Consider the following 17,250-nt stretch of genomic DNA (forward strand, 5'->3'; position numbering starts at 1 on the left):
CCGGCCCCCGCCGAGGAATCGATTTTATTGATTGATTGATTGGTTTGACTGATGGATTGATTTTATTGATTGATTGGTTGGTTTGATTGATGGATTGATTTTATTGATTGATTGATTGATTGGTTTGATTGATGGATTGATTTTATTGATTGATTGGTTGGTTTGATTGATGGATTGATTTTATTGATTGATTGATTGGTTTGACTGATGGATTGATTTTATTGATTGATTGATTGATTGGTTTGATTGATGGATTGATTTTATTGATTGATTGATTGGTTTGACTGATGGATTGATTTTATTGATTGATTGGTTGGTTTGATTGTTGGAGTGATTTTATTGATTGATTGATTGGTTTGATTGATGGATTGATTTTATTGATTGATTGATTGATTGGTTTGATTGATGGATTGATTTTATTGATTGATTGATTGGTTTGATTGATGGATTGATTTTACTGATTGATTGGTTGGTTTGATTGATGGATTGATTTTATTGATTGATTGATTGGTTTGATTGATGGATTGATTCTATTGATTGATTGGTTGGTTTGATTGATGGATTGATTTTATTGATTGATTGATTGATTGGTTTGATTGATTGATTGATTTTATTGATTGATTGATTGGTTTGATTGATGGATTGATTTTATTGATTGATTGATTGATTGATGGATTGATTTTATTGATTGATTGATTGGTTTGATTGATGGATTGATTTTATTGATTGATTGGTTGGTTTGATTGATGGATTGATTTTATTGATTGATTGATCGATTGATTGGTTTGATTGATGGATTGATTTTATTGATTGATTGATTGGTTTGATTGATGGATTGATTTTATTGATTGATTGATTGATTGATGGATTGATTTTATTGATTGATTGATTGGTTTGATTGATGGATTGATTTTATTGATTGATTGGTTGGTTTGATTGATGGATTGATTTTACTGATTGATTGGTTGGTTTGATTGATGGATTGATTTTATTGATCGATTGATTGGTTTGATTGATGGATTGATTTTATTGATTGGTTGGTTTGATTGATGGATTGATTTTATTGATTGATTGATTGGTTTGATTGATGGATTGATTTTACTAATTGATTGGTTGGTTTGATTGATGGATTGATTTTATTGATTGATTGATTGATTGGTTTGATTGATGGATTGATTTTATTGATCGATTGATTGGTTTGATTGATGGATTGATTTTATTGATTGATTTTATTGGTTTGATTGATGGATTGATTTTATTGATTGATTGATTGATTTTATTGTTTGATTTATTTTAATGATTTATTTTATTATTTGATTTATTTATTTCCATTTGTTTTATTGTTCTAATTATTTTATTGTTTGGATTGATTTTATGTTTCAATTTAATGTATTGACATATTTTATTGTTCAAATTATTTACTTAATTTATTTTATTGTTTGATTTATTTATTTCAATTGATTTTATTGCTTGATTGATTTTATTGTTCGATTGATTTTATTGTTTGGATTGATTTTATTGCTCAATTTAATTTATTGACTTATTTATTTCATTGTTTGATTTATTTAATGGATTTATTTTATTGTTTCATTTATTTATTTCCATTTATTTTATTGTTCGATTGATTTTATTGTTTGGATTGATTTAATTGTTCAATTTAATTTATCGATTTATTTATTTCATTGTTTGATTTATTTAACTGATTTATTTCATTGTTTGGATTTATTTTATTGTTCAATTTAATTTATCGATTTATTTTTTTCATTGTTTGATTTATTTAATTGATTTATTTTACTGTTTGATTTATTTATTTTTATTGATTTTATTGCTCGATTGATTTTATTGTTTGATTTAATTTATCGATTCCTTGATTTTATAGATTGATTTATTTTATTGCTCGATTGATTGTATTGTTCAATTGATTTTATTGACTTCTTTATTTTATTGTTTGATTTATTTAATGGATTTATTTTATTGTTTGATTTATTTATTTTCACTTATTTTATTGATCAATTGATTTTATTGTTTGGACTGATTTTACTGTTTGATTTAATTTGTCGATTGATTGATTTTATCGATTGATTTATTTTATTGCTTGTATTGTTCTATTGATTTTATTGTTGGATTGATTGTATTGTTCGATTTAATTTATCGATTGATTTATTTTATTGTTTGATTGATTTTATTGTTCAATTTAATTTATTGATTGATTTATTTCATTGTTTGATTTATTTAATGGATTTATTTTGTTGTTGGATTGATTGTATTGTTCAATTGATTTTATTGACTTATTTATTTTATTGTTTGATTTATTTAATGGATTTATTTTTATTGTTTGATTTATTTATTTCCATTTATTTCATTGTTCGATTGACTTTATTGTTTGGATTGATTTTATTGTTTGATTCAATTTATCGATTGATTTTATTGCTCGATTGATTTTATTGTTTGATTGATTTTATTGTTGGATTGATTTTATTGTTCAATTTAATTTATCAATTGATTGATTTTATCGATTGATTTATTTTATTGATCAATTGATTTTATAGTTCAATTAATTTTATCATTGGATTGATTTTATTGTTCGATTTCATTTATCAATGGATTTATTTTATTGTTCGATTGATTTTATTGTTTGATTTAATTTATTGATTTATATATTTTATTGTTTGATTTATTTAATTGATTGATTTTATTTTTTGGATTCATTGTATTGTTCGATTTAATTTATCGATTGATTGATTTTATTGATTGATTCATTTATTTTGATTGATTTTATTGCCGGATTGATTTTATCGTTGGATTGATTTTATTGTTCGATGTAATTTATGGACTTATTTATTTTATTGTTCGATTTATTTAATGGATTTATTTTATTGTTTGATTTATTTATTTCCATCTATTTTATTGTTCGATTGATTTTATTGTTTGGACTGATTTTATTGTTCGATTCAATTTATCGACTGATTTAAATTATTATTCGATTGATTTTACTGTTGGATTGATTGTATTATTGGATTTAATTTATCGATTGATTGATTTTATTGCTGGATTGATTTTATTGTTTGGATTGATTTTATTGTTCGATTTAATGTATCGATTGATTGATTTTATCGATTGATTTTATTGCTGGATTGATTTTCTCCAAACCTCTCCTCCCTGGGCTGGGTTTGCCCTTTGCTCGGGGCCATAAATGCCCTGAAAAACCACAATTTGTTTGTTGGGTTTGTGTTTGCAGAGCCCAAATATGTTTTTGGGTTTTTGTGTTTGCAGAGCATTTCTGGCCCCAGGATGGAATTTGGAATTCGGAATTTGGAATCTGGAGAAAACCAGAAATAAAATCAAGTTTTGCTGGAGAAGGACAAAATAAAATAAAATAAAATAAAATAAAATAAAATAAAATAAAATAAAATAAAATAAAATAAAATAAAATAAAATAAATAAAATAACATAAAATAAAATAAATTAATGAAATAAAATAAGATAAAATGAAATAAAATTAAATTAAATTAAAATGAAATGAAATGAAATAAAATAAAAATGAAATGAAATGAAATAAGATAAAATAAAACAAAATAAAAATTAAATAAAATGAAATGAAATAAGATAAGATAAAATAAAATAAAATAAGATAAAATAAAATAAAAAAAATAAATAATAAATACAAGAAAATAAAATAAAAATGTATTAAAACATAAAATGAAATAAAAATAAATAATAAATAAAATAAAATAAAATAAAATAAATAAAATATAAAATAATAAAATAAAATACTATACAATGTAATATAATATAATATAATATAATATAATATAATATAATATAATATAATATAATATAATATAATATAATATAATATAATATAATATAATATAATATAATATAATATAATATAGTATAATATAATGTAAATGGATTAAAACATGAAATGAAATAAAAATAAATAAAACCCAAATCTGTTTGTTGGGTTTTTGTGTTTGCAGAGCATTTCTGGCCCCAGGACGGAATTTGGAATTTGGAATCTGAAGAAAACCAGAGAGAAAATCGAGTTTTGCTGGGGAAGGACAGAATAAATTGAAATGAAATGAAATAAAATAAAATAAAATAAAATGAATGAAAGGAAATAAAATAAAATAAAAATGAAATGAAATGAAATAAGATAAGATAAAATAAAATAAGATAAAATAAAATACAATAAAATAAATAATAAATACAATAAAATAAAATAAAAAATTATTAAAACATAAAATGAAATAAAAATAAATAATAAACAAAATAAAATAAAATAAATAAAATATAAAATAATAAAATATAATACTATACAATGTAATGTAATATAGAATAATGTAATATAATATAATATAATATAATATAATATAATATAATATAATATAATATAATATAATATAATATAATATAATATAATATAATATAATATAATGTAAATGGATTAAAACATGAAATGAAATAAAAATAAATAAAACCCAAATCTGTTTTTGGGTTTGTTTGCAGAGCATTTTGGGTTTGTTTGCAGAGCATTTCTGGCCCCTGATGGAATTTGGAATTTGGAATCTGAAGAAAACCAGAGATAAAATCGAGTTTTGCTGGGGAAAGACAGAATAAAATAAAATAAAATAAAATAAAATAAAATAAAATAAAATAAAATAAAATAAAATAAAATAAAATAAAAATGAAATGAAATGAAATAAGATAAAATAAAATAAAATAAAAATGAAAATTAATGAAATGAAATAAAATAAGATAAAATGAAATAAAACAAGATAAAATAAAATACAATAAAATACAATAAAATAAATAATAAATACTATAAAATAAAATAAAAATGTATTAAAACATAAAATGAAATAAAATAAATCAAATCCAATAAAATAAATAAAATATAAAATAATAAAATATAATACTATACAATGTAATGTAATATAGTATAATATAATATAATATAATATAATATAATATGATATGATATGATATAATATAATATAATATAATATAATATAATATAATATAATATAATATAATATAATATAATATAATATAATATAATATAATATAATATAATATAATATAATATAATATAATATAATATAATATAATATAATATAATATAATATAATATAATATAATATAATATAACATAACATAACATAATATAATATATTTTCCCCCAATTTTTCCCATTTTTTTCCCATTTTTCCCCCAATGTCCCCAACGTCCCCAAATCTCATTTTTTCTAAATTTTCCCCTAACTTTTCCCATTTTTTTCTCATTGTCCCCAATGTCCCCAATGTCCCCAAATCTCATTTCTCCCAATTTTCCCCCAATGTCCCCAAATTTCATTTTTCCCATTTTTTACCAATTTTCCCCCATTTTTTCCCAAATTTTCCCCCATCGTCCCCAATGTCCCCAAATCTCATTTTCCCCAATTTTCTCCCAATTTTCCCCATTTTTTCCCCATTTTTCCCCCAATGTCCCTAAATCTTATTTTCCCCATTTTCCCGCAAATCTCATTTGTCCCATTTTTTACCAATTTTCCCCCAATTTTCCCCATTTTTCCCCCATTGTCCCCAAATCTCATTTCTCCCTATTTTCCCCCAATTTCCCTCCAATGTCCCGAAATCTCATTTTCCCATTTTTTACCAATTTTCCCCCAATTTTTTCCCAAATTTTCCCCAATTTTTCCCCCATTGTCCCCAATGTCCCCAAATCTTGTTTTCCCCAATTTTTTCCCAAATTTTCCCCTTTTTTTTCCTATTTTTCCCCCAATGTCCCCAAATCTTATTTTCCCCTAAATCTCATTTGTCCCATTTTTTTACCAATTTTCCCCCAATTTTCCCCATTTTTCCCCCATTGTCCCCAATGTCCCCAAATCTCTTTTTTTCCCAATTTTCCCCATTTTTTCCCCAATGTCCCCAAATCTCATTTTCCCCAATTTTCCCCATTTTTCCCATTTTTTTCCCATTTTCCCCCCAATGTCCCCAAATCTCATTTTTCTAAATTTTCCCCCAATTTCTCCCCAATGTCCCCCCAATCTCCCCAATGTCCCCAAATCTCATTTTTTCCCAAATTTTCCACAATTTCTCTCCGTTTTCCCCCCAACTTTTCCCATTTTTTTCTCATTGTCCCCAATGTCCCCAATGTCCCCAAATCTCATTTCTCCAATTTTCCCCCAATTTTCCCCCAATGTCCCCAAATCTCATTTTCTAAATTTCTCCCAATTTTCCCCCAATTTCTCCCCAATGTCCCCCCAATCTCCCCAATTTTCCCCAAATCTCATTTTCTAAATTTTCCCCGATTTTTCTCCACTTTTCCCCCAACTTTTCCCAATTTTTCTCCCATTTTCCCCCAATGTCCCCAGATCTCATTTTTTAAAATTTCCCCCAATTTTTCCCATTTTTTTCTCATTGTCCTTAATGTCCCCAATGTCCCCAAAACTCATTTTTCTAAATTTCTCCCAATTTTTCCCATTTTTTTCTCATTGTCCCCAAATCTCATTTTTCCCATTTTTTACCAATTTTCCCCAATTTTTCCCCAATGTCCCCAAATCTCATTTTCCCCCATTTTCCCCCAATTTTTCCCCAACGTCCCCCCAATCTCCCAATGTCCCCAAATCTCATTTTCCCCAATTTTCCCAAATTTTCCCCATTTTCCCCCAATGTCCCCAAATCTCATTTTCCCCTATTTTCCCCATTTTTCCCCCAATGTCCCCAATGTCCCCAAATCTCATTTTTCCCATTTTTTTACCAATTTTCCCCAATGTCCCCAAATCTCATTTTTCCCAATTTTTCCCAATTTCCCCCCATTTTTCCCCAACTTCCACCCCCCCATTGCCCCTCCCCCAAACACTTCCGGGTTTATTTTTGGGTTTTTTCGGAAATTTTTTTTGGGTGGGCGTGGCAGCCAATCAGCGGCGGCAGCCAATCAGCGGCGGCAGCCAATCAGCGCCCGCGCTGTGGCCCCGCCCCCCCGGGTAAGATCCCCCCCCTCCCCCCCCGGGGCCTCACTCGGGCCCGGCGCGCGCCAGGTGAGTGGGGGAGGGGCGCGTGAGGGGAGGGGGCGGGGCCGGTCCCAAAACGGCCCCGGGACCGCGGGATTTGGGGCAAAAAGGGCAAAAATCGGCACAAAATCGGCTGAAATTGCACAAAATCAGCGGAAATCGGCCCAAAACGGGAAAGAAGGGGAAAAATCGGCACAAAATTGGCAAAAATTGACATAAAATCGGCTACAATAACCCAAAATCATCAGAAATCGGCCCAAACCCGGAAAAAAGGGGGAAAAATTGGCGCAGAATTGGCGAAAATTGGCACAAAATCGGCTGAAATTACACAAAATCAGCGGAAATCGGCCCAAAATCGGAAAAAAAAGGGGAAAAATCGGCACAAAATTGGCAAAAATTGGCATAAAATCGGCTGAAATTACACAAAATCAGCAGAAATCGGCCCAAAACCAGAAAAAGGGGAGAAATCGGCACAAAATTGGCAAAAATTGACACAAAATCACCCAAAACCATCCCAAAATACACAAAATCGGGAAAAATCGGCACTAAATCAGCTAAAATTACTCAAAATCGCCCTAAATTGCCCAAAATCAGGAAAAAAGGAGGAAAGTCGGCACAAAAGTGGCAAAAATTGAAACGAAATTATTTTAAAATCTCCCAAAATTTAAATAAAGGGCGAAAATCGGTACTAAATTGACTCAAATTGTCACGAAATAATCCAAAAATCCCTAAAAGGGAAAAAAAAGGGGGAAAATCGACACAAAAATGGCAAAAATTGACACAAAATCGGCTTAAATTGCCCAAAATCAGAAGAAATTGCCCCAAAACCGGAAAAAAGGGGGAAAATCAGCGCAAAAATGGGAAAAATTGGCATAAAATCGACTGAAATTACACAAAATCAACAGAAATCGGCCCAAAAGCAGAAAAAAAGGCAAAAAATCGGCACAAAATGGGCAAAATTTGACAAAAAATCAGCTAAAAAGCCCCAAAACCAGAAAAAAAGGGGAAAATCAGCACTAAATTGGCAAGAATTGGTACAAAATAATCAAAAAATCCCTAAAATGGAAGAAAGGGGAAAAATCGGCACAAAATTGGAAAAAAATAACCTAAAATCACCCCAAACTACCCAAAACCAGAAAGAAAGGGGAAAAATTGGCACAAAATTGGGAAAAATTGACACAAATTCACCCCAAAATTACCCCAAAATCCTAAAAAAGGGGAAAAAAGGCAAAGAATCGGCACAAAATTGGCAAAAATTGACACAAAATTATTTAAAAGCCCCAAAACCAATGAAAGGGGAGAAAATCGGCACAAAATTGGCAAAAATTAAACTAAAATCCCCCCAAAATACCCTAAACCAGAAAGAAAGGGGAAAAATCGGCACCAAATTGGCAAAAATTGACACAAATTAACTCGAAAATCACCAAAAAATCCCAAAAAAGGGGGGAAAAGGCAAAAATCGGCACCAAATTGACCCAAATTGGCACAAAATCGGCCAAAAATCCCCAAAATGGGGAAAAAAGTGGAAAAAAATCGGCCCCAAATTGGCCCAAATCCCCCAAACCCGACCCCAAATTTGCTCTTCAGCGCCCCCAAATCCCCCCAGGGACCCCCAAAATCCCCCCCAGACCCAAATCCTCCCCAAAAACCCCAAGGGGGACCCCAAAACCCCCTCAAGGACCCCCCAAATACCCCCCTGGGACCCCAAAATCCCTCAAAATCCCCCCTGGGACCCCAAAATCGCCCCCAGACCCAAAAATCTCCCCAGAGATCCCCATGGGGACCCCAAAATCTCCCCTGGGACCCCATTAACCCTTCGAAGCCCCCTCCCCATTACCCCAAATCCCCTCCTGGGACCCCAAAACCCCCTCAAGGACCCCCTAAATCTCCCCAAAACCCCCTCCCCACACCCCAAAATCCCCCAAGGACCCTCCTGGGACCCCCAAATCGCCCCCAGACCCAAAATCTCTCCCTAAATCCCAATGGGGACCCCAAAATTCCCTCAAGGACTCCCCTGGGACCCCAAAATCCCCCCCAGACCCCTCCCCGCACCCCCAAATCCCCTCCAGGAGCCCCCTAAGACCCCCAAAGCCCCTCAGGGACCTTCCTGGGACCCCCTAAATCCCCCCAGACCCAAAAATCTCCCCAGAGATCCCAATGGGGACCCCAAAACCCCCTCAAGGACCCTCCTGGGACCCCTAAATCCTCTCCAAGCCCCCTCCTGAGACCCCCAAATCCCCACCAGACCCAAATAGCTCCACAAAAATCCCAATGGGGACCCCAAAATCCCCTCAAGGACCCCCCAAATCCCCTCCAAGCCCCCTCCCCATCGCCCTAAATCCCCTCCTGGGACCCCAAAATCCCCCCAAGGATCCTCCTAGGACCCCCAAAATCCCCCCCAGACCCAATTATCTCCCCATAGATCCCAATGGGAACCCCAAAATCTCCCCTGGGACCCCATTAACCCCTCGAAGACCCCTCCCCATTACCCCAAATCCCCTCCTGGGACCCTCAAATCCTCTCAAGGACCCTCCTGGGACCCCCAAATCCTCACAGAGACTCCCCAAAGACCCCCTAAATGCCCCCCAAGGACCCCAATATCCCCCCCTTAATTCCCCTTTCTCTCTCCCCAGGTCTCTCCGCACCATGTCCGGCTCTGCGCCCCCGAACCCCGCGGGACCCCCGAACCCCCCGAACCTTTTGGGGACCCCCTGGCCGCCCCCCCCTCCCCCGCACCGCCTGCGGGCCCTGGCGCGCTCCTGGCTGGACGAGGACGCGCCCTGGCCCGACCCCACCGTGGCGCCGCTGGGGAACGCCGAGATCCGCGCCCACATCCTCGTCAAAAACCCCGAAACCCCCGCATTTAACCCCGAAACCGCCGGATTTAACCCCAAAACCCCCGCATTTAACCCCAAAACCCCCCCATTTTTCGGGGTGCTGGCCGGCTGCCCGTTCGCCGAGGCGGTGTTCGCGCTGTCGGGCTGCTCCGTGCTCTGGAAGGTTCCCGAAGGTTCCCGGCTGGGCCCGGGCCGGGCGCTGCTGGCCGAGGTTCGCGGCCCCGTTTCCGGGCTGCTCCTGGCCGAGCGCACGGCCCTCAACGTCCTGGGCCGCTGCAGCGGCGTGGCCTCCATGGCCGCCCGGGCCCGGGGCGTCGCCGAGAGCCGGAATTGGGGAGGGGTCGTGGCGGGGACGCGCAAGGGCACGCCCGGCTTCAGGGCGGCCGAGAAGTACGCGCTGGGCGTGGGGGGCATGCAGGGGCACCGCCAGGGGCTGGGGGCCTTCGGCCTCGTCAAGGACAACCACAGGGCCGTGGCCGAGATGGGCGGAGGCGGGCAGGAAGGGGTTAAACGGGTAAGGAGCCCGAAATTTGGGGGTGAGAGACCCCCGAAATTGGGGAAAAATTTGGGGTAAAATGAGGGGAAATTTGGGGGGGGAATGGGGGGTCCAGGCTGCTCAAGGACAAGCACAGGGCCGTGGCCGAGATGGGCGGAGGCGGGCAGGAAGGGGTTAAACGGGTAAGGACCCCAATTTTGGGGTGAGAGACCCCCGAAATTGGGGAAAAAATTGGGGTAAAATGGGGGAAATTTGGGTGGGAAATGGGGGGTCCGGGCTGCTCAAGGACAAGCACAGGGCCGTGGCCGAGATGAGCGGAGGTGGGCACGAAGGGGTTAAACGGCTGAGCACCCCAAATTTTGGGGGGATTTGGGGCGGTTTTGGTTGTGGGAGACCCCGAAATTTGGGGGAAAATGAGGGAAAATTTGGGTGGAAAGTGGGGGAGAAATGGGGAGAAATTTGGGTGGAAAACTGGGGAGAAGTGGGGGAGAAATGGGGTGGGGAGACCCCGAATTTGGGGGCAAAATTTGGGGGGTTCTGGTTGTGGGGACCCCCAAATCTGGGGGGCAAATGGGGAAAAATGGGGGAAAAATTTGGGGTAAAATGGGGGAAATTTGAAGGAAATGGGGAGGGGGGATCGGGGCAATCACAGGCCGGTGTGGAGCTGAGCGGCGGGCAGGAAGGGGTTAGACGGGTAAGGACCCCAATTTTGGGGGGGTTTGGGGCGGTTTTGGTTGTGGGAGACCCGGAAATTTGGGTGGAAAATGAGGGATAATTTGGGTGGAAAATGGCGGAGAAATGGGGGAAAAATTTGGGGTAAAATGGGGTGGAAATAGGGGTGGAAATGGGGGAGGAATGAATGGGGGGAATCCGGAATTTGGGGGAAAAATTTGGGGGGTTCTGGTTGTGGGGACCCCCGGATTTGGGGAAAAATTTGGGGGAAATTTGGGGGAAAATGGGGGAGAAATTTGGGAGGGGCTGGGGGCGTTCGGGCTGCTCAAGGACAAGCACAGGGCCGTGGCCGAGATGGGCGGCGGGCACGAAGGGGTTCAATGGGTAAGGACCCCCAAATTTTGGGTCGGGGGAACCCCGAAATGTGGGGGGAAATGGGAAAAATTTGGGTGGAAATGGGGGAAAAATGGGTGGAAAATGGGGAGGAAATTTGGGGGGGACAATCACAGAGAGAGCGACAGTGGGCAGGAAGGGGTTAAACGGGTAAGGACCCCAAATTTTGGGGGGTTTTGGGGTGGGGGAACCCCGAAATTGGGGAAAAAATTTGGGTGGAAAATGGGGAGGGGGATCAGGAATTTGGGGAGGGGGCATCTGGACAATCACAGAGCAGTGCATGGGAGACAGAGGAGGGGGTGACACAGGTGAGGACCCCAAAATTTGGGGAAATTTGGGGTGGGAGAGCCCAGAAATTGGGGAAAAAAATTGGGTGAAAATGGGGGAGAAATGGGGAAAAAATTGGGGGGGAAATGGAGGAGAAATGGGGGGAGAATGGGGGGGGATCCGGCAGGTGGGGACCCCCTAAACTGGGGGGGGAAATGAGTGGGGGGACCCTTGAATTGGGGCAGTTTTGGTTGTGGGGAGACCCTACAGAATTTGGGGGGGTTCTGGTTGTGGGGGACCCCCAGATCTGGGGGGGAAATGGGGAAGAAATGGGGAAAAATTTGGGGTAAAATGAGGGGGAAATTTGGGGGGGGAAATGGGGGCTCCGGGCTGCTCAAGGACAAGCACAGAGCGGTGGTGGAACTGAGTGAGGGACAGGAAGGGGTTAAACGGGTAAGGACCCCAAATTTTGGGGGGGATTTGGGGCGGTTTTGGTTGTGGGAGACCCCGAAATTTGGGGGAAATGGGGCAAAATTGGGTGGAAAATGGGGGAAAAATTGGGGAAAAATTTGGGGTAAAATCGGGTGGAGAGACCCCGAATTTGGGGGCAAAATTTGGGGGGTTCTGGTTGTGGGGACCCCCACATTTGGGGGGGGGGAAATGGGGAGAAATGGGGGAAAATTTGGGGGGAAAATGGGGGTGGGGAAACCCAAAATTTGGGGGGCAAAATTTGGGGGGTTCCGGTTGTGGGGACCCCGAATTTGGGGTAAAATGGGGGAAATTTGGGGGGCAAATTTGGGAGGGGTCCGGACAATCCCGGAGCGCTGGCAAAGGCGAGCACCCCAAAATTTGGGGGATTTTTGGGTGGTTTTGGGTGTGGGGGGACCCCGATTTTGGGGCGGTTTGGGCACGGTGGGACCCCGAAATTGAAGGTGAAATGAGGAGGAAATTTGGGGGGAGACCCTGAAATTTGGGGGGAAAATGGGGTGGGGAGACCCCGAAATTTGGGGAAAATTTTGGGGGAAAGGGAGTGGGGGGACCCCGAAATTTGGGGGGTTTTGGTTGGAGCGAGACCCCAAATTTGAGGGGAAAATTCCCAATTTTTGGGGATGAATTTTGGTGAAAAGTTCCCAATTTTGGGGATGAATTTTGGTGAAAATTCCCAATTTTTGGGGATTAATTTCCAAATTTTTGGGGATGAATTTTGAGTAGGAATTCCCAATTTTTGGGGGTTAATTTGGGGGTAAAGTCCCAATTTTTGGGGATTAATTTTGCGTAGAAATTTTCAGTTTTGGGGGAATCATTTCTGAATTTTTGGGGATTAATTTTGCTGGAAAATTGCCAATTTTGAGTAGAAATTCCCAATTTTTGGGGATAATTTTGTGGGAAAAATCCCAATTTTTGGGGTGAAAATTCGCAATTTTTGGGGTAATTTTGGGGTGATAATTCCCAATTTTTGGGGTGAAAATTCCCAATTTTGGGGATTAATTTTGAATAGAAATTCCCAGGTTTTTTTGGGGGGGGGAAATTTTGAGTAGAAATTCCCGATTTTTGGGAATAATTTCTGAAATTTTGGGGGTAATTTTGGAAAATTCCCAATTTTTTGAGATTAATTTGAGGGGAAAATTCCCCATTTTGGGGGGATTATCTTTGAGTAGAAATTCCCAATTTTGGGGGATTAATTTACGGGGAAATTCCCAATTTTTGGGGATTAATTTGGGGCAGACATTGCCAATTTTTGGGGATTAATTTCCGAATTTTTGTTGATTAATTTTGAGTAGAAATTCCCAATTTTTGGGGGATTAATTTTGAGTAGAAATCCCCAATTTCGGGGTATTAATTTGGGAGTCAAATTCTCAATTTTTGGGGATTAATTTCCGAATTTTTGGGGATGAGTTTGGAGGGAAATTCCCAATTTTTGGGCTGAAAATTCCGAATTTTTGGGGATTAATTTCCAAATTTTTGGAGATTAATTTGGGGAAAAAATCCAATTTTTGGGCATAAATTTTGAGCAGAAATTCCCAATTTTGTGGGTTAAAATCACAATTTTGGGCGTTAATTTTGGGGTCCCACAGCTGATTTTGGGCTGGGGGCTACACGCGGAAATTGGGGATCAATTTTGGGGGGGAAATTCCCAATTTTTGGGGATAATTTTGGGGTGAAAATTCCCAATTTTTGGGGATAATTTTGGGTGAAAATGCCCAATTTTTGGGGATGAATTTATGGGGAAATTCCCAATTTTTGCCATTAATTTGGGGATTAATTTCCAAATTTTTGGGGATGAATTTTGAGTAGAAATTCCCAATTTTTGGGGATTAATTTCTGAATTTTTTGGGGATTAATTTCAGAGGGAAGTCCCAATTTTGCAGATGAATTTTGGGGACAAATTCCCAATTTTGGGGGATTAATTTTGGGCAGAAATTGCCAATTTTTGGGGATTCATTTCTGAATTTTTGTTGATTAATTTTGCGTATAAATTCCCAATTTTTGGGGGATTAATTTTGAGTAGAAATCCCAATTTTGGGGTATTAATTTGGGAGTCAAATTCTCAATTTTTGGGGATTAATTTCTGAATTTTTGGGGATGAGTTTGGGGGGGAAATTCCCAATTACTAATTTTGAGTAGGAATTCCCAGTTTTTGGGTGGGAAATTCCCAATTTTTGGGCATTAATTTCCGAATTTTTGGGGATTCATTTGGGGAAAAAAAATCCCAATTTTTGGGAATTAATTTCCAAATTTTTGGGGATAAATTTTGAGTAGAAATCCCCAATTTTTGGGGATTAATTTTGAATAGAAAAACCCAATTTTTGGGGATTAATTTCCAAATTTTTGGGGATTAATTTCGAGTAAAAATCCCCAATTTTTGAGGATTAATTTTGAATAGAAGAACCCAAATTTTGGGGGGAAAATCCCTAATTTTTGGGGGTTATTTTGGGGTCTTTTCAGCTGATTGAGGGGGCCGGGGGCTTCACGCAGAAATTGGGCGTGGAGTGCGCGAGCGCCGAGCAGGCGCTGGAGGCGGCCGAGGCCGGGGCCGACGTCGTCCTGCTCGACAACCTGAGCCCAGAGGTGAGCCCCAAAACATCGGGGAACCCCGAAAATCGAAATTTTGGGGGAAAACCGGTGAAAATTTGGGGAAAAATGGTGAAAATTTGAGGGAGAAACTAAAAAATGTGGCCCAAAATTGGGGTGGTGATGGTGGAGATTTGAGCTCTGAGCCCACGGGGGAGCCCCGAAATTTGGGGAACCCCAAAAATCGAAATTTTGGGGGGAAAAGGTGAAAATTTGGGGGAAAAAGGTGAAAATTTTGGGAAAAAAGGTGAAAATTTGGGGAAAAACGGTGAAAATTTGGGGGAGAAATCCCCAAAAATGGCCCAAAATTGGGGTGGGGATGGTGGAGATTTGAGCTCTGAGCCTACGGGGGAGCCCCGAAATATCAGGGAACCCCGAAAATTGATATTTTGGGGAAAAACGGTGAAAATTTGGGGGAGATAACTGCAAAAAATTGGGTTTTTTTGGGGGGTCAAATAATCCCAGAATTGATAAATTTTTTAGGGACCCAAATTTTAGGGCAGATTTTAGGTTGAAAGTCCCAAATTTTGGGGTTTTTCTTGGTGGGTGGGACCCCAAAATTGGGTGGAAAATCCCAAATTTTTGGGGTTTCTGGTTTAGGAGGGATTTGGGGGTGGGCACCCCAATTTTTGGTGGAACAATCCCAGAATTAGTGATTTTTTTATAGGGACCCAAATTGGGCAAATTTTGGGTTGGAAATCCCAAATTTTGGGTATTTTTAGTTGGGTGAGACCCCAAAATTGGGTGCAAAATCCCAAATTTTGGGGATTTTGGGTTTAATGGGGATTTGGAGGATTTGGGGGTGGATGCCCCAATTTTGGGTGGAATAATCCCATTTTTAATGGGTTTTTATAGGGACCGAAATTGGGCAGATTTTAGGTCGAAAATCCCAAATTTTGGGGTTTTTCTCGGTGGCTCAGACCCCAAATTTTGGTTGGAAAATCCCAAATTTTTGGGGTTTCTGGTTTAATGGGGATTTGGGGGTGGACACCCCAATTTTGGGTTAAATAATCCCATTTTTAATGGGTTTTTATAGGGACACAAATTAGGCAGATTTTAGGTTGAAAATCCCAAATTTTGGGGTTTTCGGGATGGGTGGGACCCCAAAATTGGGTGGAAAAATCCCAAATTTTTGGGATTTCTGGTTTAAGGGCAATTTGTAGAATTTGGGGATGGACACCCGGATTTTGAACGCCCAATTTTAAGCAGAACAACCCCAAAATTGATAAATTTTTTTCAGGACCCAAACTGGGCAAATTTTGGGTTGGAAACCCCAAATTTTTGGGATTTCTGGTTTAATGGATGAGGTTTAATGGAGGAGGATTTAGGGGTGGACACCCCAATTTTGGGTCAAACAATCCCAGAATTGACAATTTTTTTTTAGGGGCCCAAATCAAGCAAATTTTGGGTTGGAAACCCCAAATTTTGGGGTTTTTCTCGGTAGCTTAGACCCGAAATTTTGGGTGGAAAATCCCAATTTTTTGGGGTTTCTGGTTTAGTGGGGATTTGGGGGTGGACACCCCAATTTTGAACGCCCAATTTTAAACGGAACAATCCCAAAATTGGTCATTTTTTCTGGGGACCCAAACTGGGCAAATTTTGGGTTGGAAACCCCCAAATTTGGGATTTATCTGGGTGGGAGAGACCCCAAATTTTGGGTGAAAAATCCCAATTTTTTTGGTGTTTGTGGTTTAAAGGGGATTTGGGGGTGGACACCCCGATTTTTGGTGAAACAATCCCCAAATTTGTGGGGATTTTTATGGAAAAAAACTCAAATTTGAGCAGGGACACCCCAATTTTGGGTCCAAATCCCCGGATTTGTGGGGATTTTTATGGGGAAAACCCAAATTTGAGCAGGGACACCCCAATTTTGGGTTCAAATCCCCGGATTTGTGGGGATTTTTATGGGAAAAACCCAAATTTGAGCAGGGACACTCCAATTTTGGGTTAAATTTCCCGGATTTGTGGGGATTTTTATGGGGAAAGCCCAAATTTTAGCAGGGACACCCCAATTTTGGGTTCAAATCCCGCCCAACCCCAAATTTTGGGGTTCACTGACATTATCCTATTTTACCGGGATCTGCACACGGATAAACTCCAAAAATGGGGAGAAACCCATAAAAATGGGAAAAAAATCAAAAAATATTTGGATAAATCCCCCCCAAAAAAAAGGGGGGGGGGAATCTCAAAAAATTTGGGATAAACCCCAAAAATGGGGAATCGACAAAAAAAAAAAGCAGAAAACCCCAAAAAAATGAGGAAAAAACCCAAAAAGGGGGGATGAACCCGCCAAAAATGGGGAAAAAAGCCAAAAAGCTGGGGTAAAGTCCAAAAATTGAGAAAAAAACCAAAAAATTGGAATAAATGCCAAAAAATTGGGATAAAACCCCCACAAAATGGGGATGAAACTCCAAAAAAATGGGGATAAAAGCCCCCAAAATGGGGATAAACACCAAAAATAGGGATAAAGTCCAAAAAATGGGATTATTCCCAAAGAA

At 38.8% G+C, this 17,250-nt stretch overlaps 1 protein-coding gene across 1 annotated transcript in view; it reads left to right on the plus strand.

Annotated features, from left to right (window-relative positions):
- LOC134434348 (nicotinate-nucleotide pyrophosphorylase [carboxylating]-like) overlaps nucleotides 1–17,250 on the plus strand; it is a 35,178-nt gene that overhangs the window by 10,924 nt on the left and 7,004 nt on the right. Inside the window, exons 2-3 of the mRNA XM_063183017.1 lie at nucleotides 9,649–10,366; nucleotides 14,636–14,749. Coding sequence (XP_063039087.1) covers nucleotides 9,649–10,366; nucleotides 14,636–14,749 — 832 coding nt within the window. The remainder of the gene's footprint in view (nucleotides 1–9,648; nucleotides 10,367–14,635; nucleotides 14,750–17,250) is intronic.

The sequence above is a fragment of the Melospiza melodia genome, unplaced genomic scaffold (assembly GCF_035770615.1).
Source record: "Melospiza melodia melodia isolate bMelMel2 unplaced genomic scaffold, bMelMel2.pri scaffold_35, whole genome shotgun sequence".
NCBI classification, from domain to species: Eukaryota; Metazoa; Chordata; class Aves; order Passeriformes; family Passerellidae; genus Melospiza; species Melospiza melodia.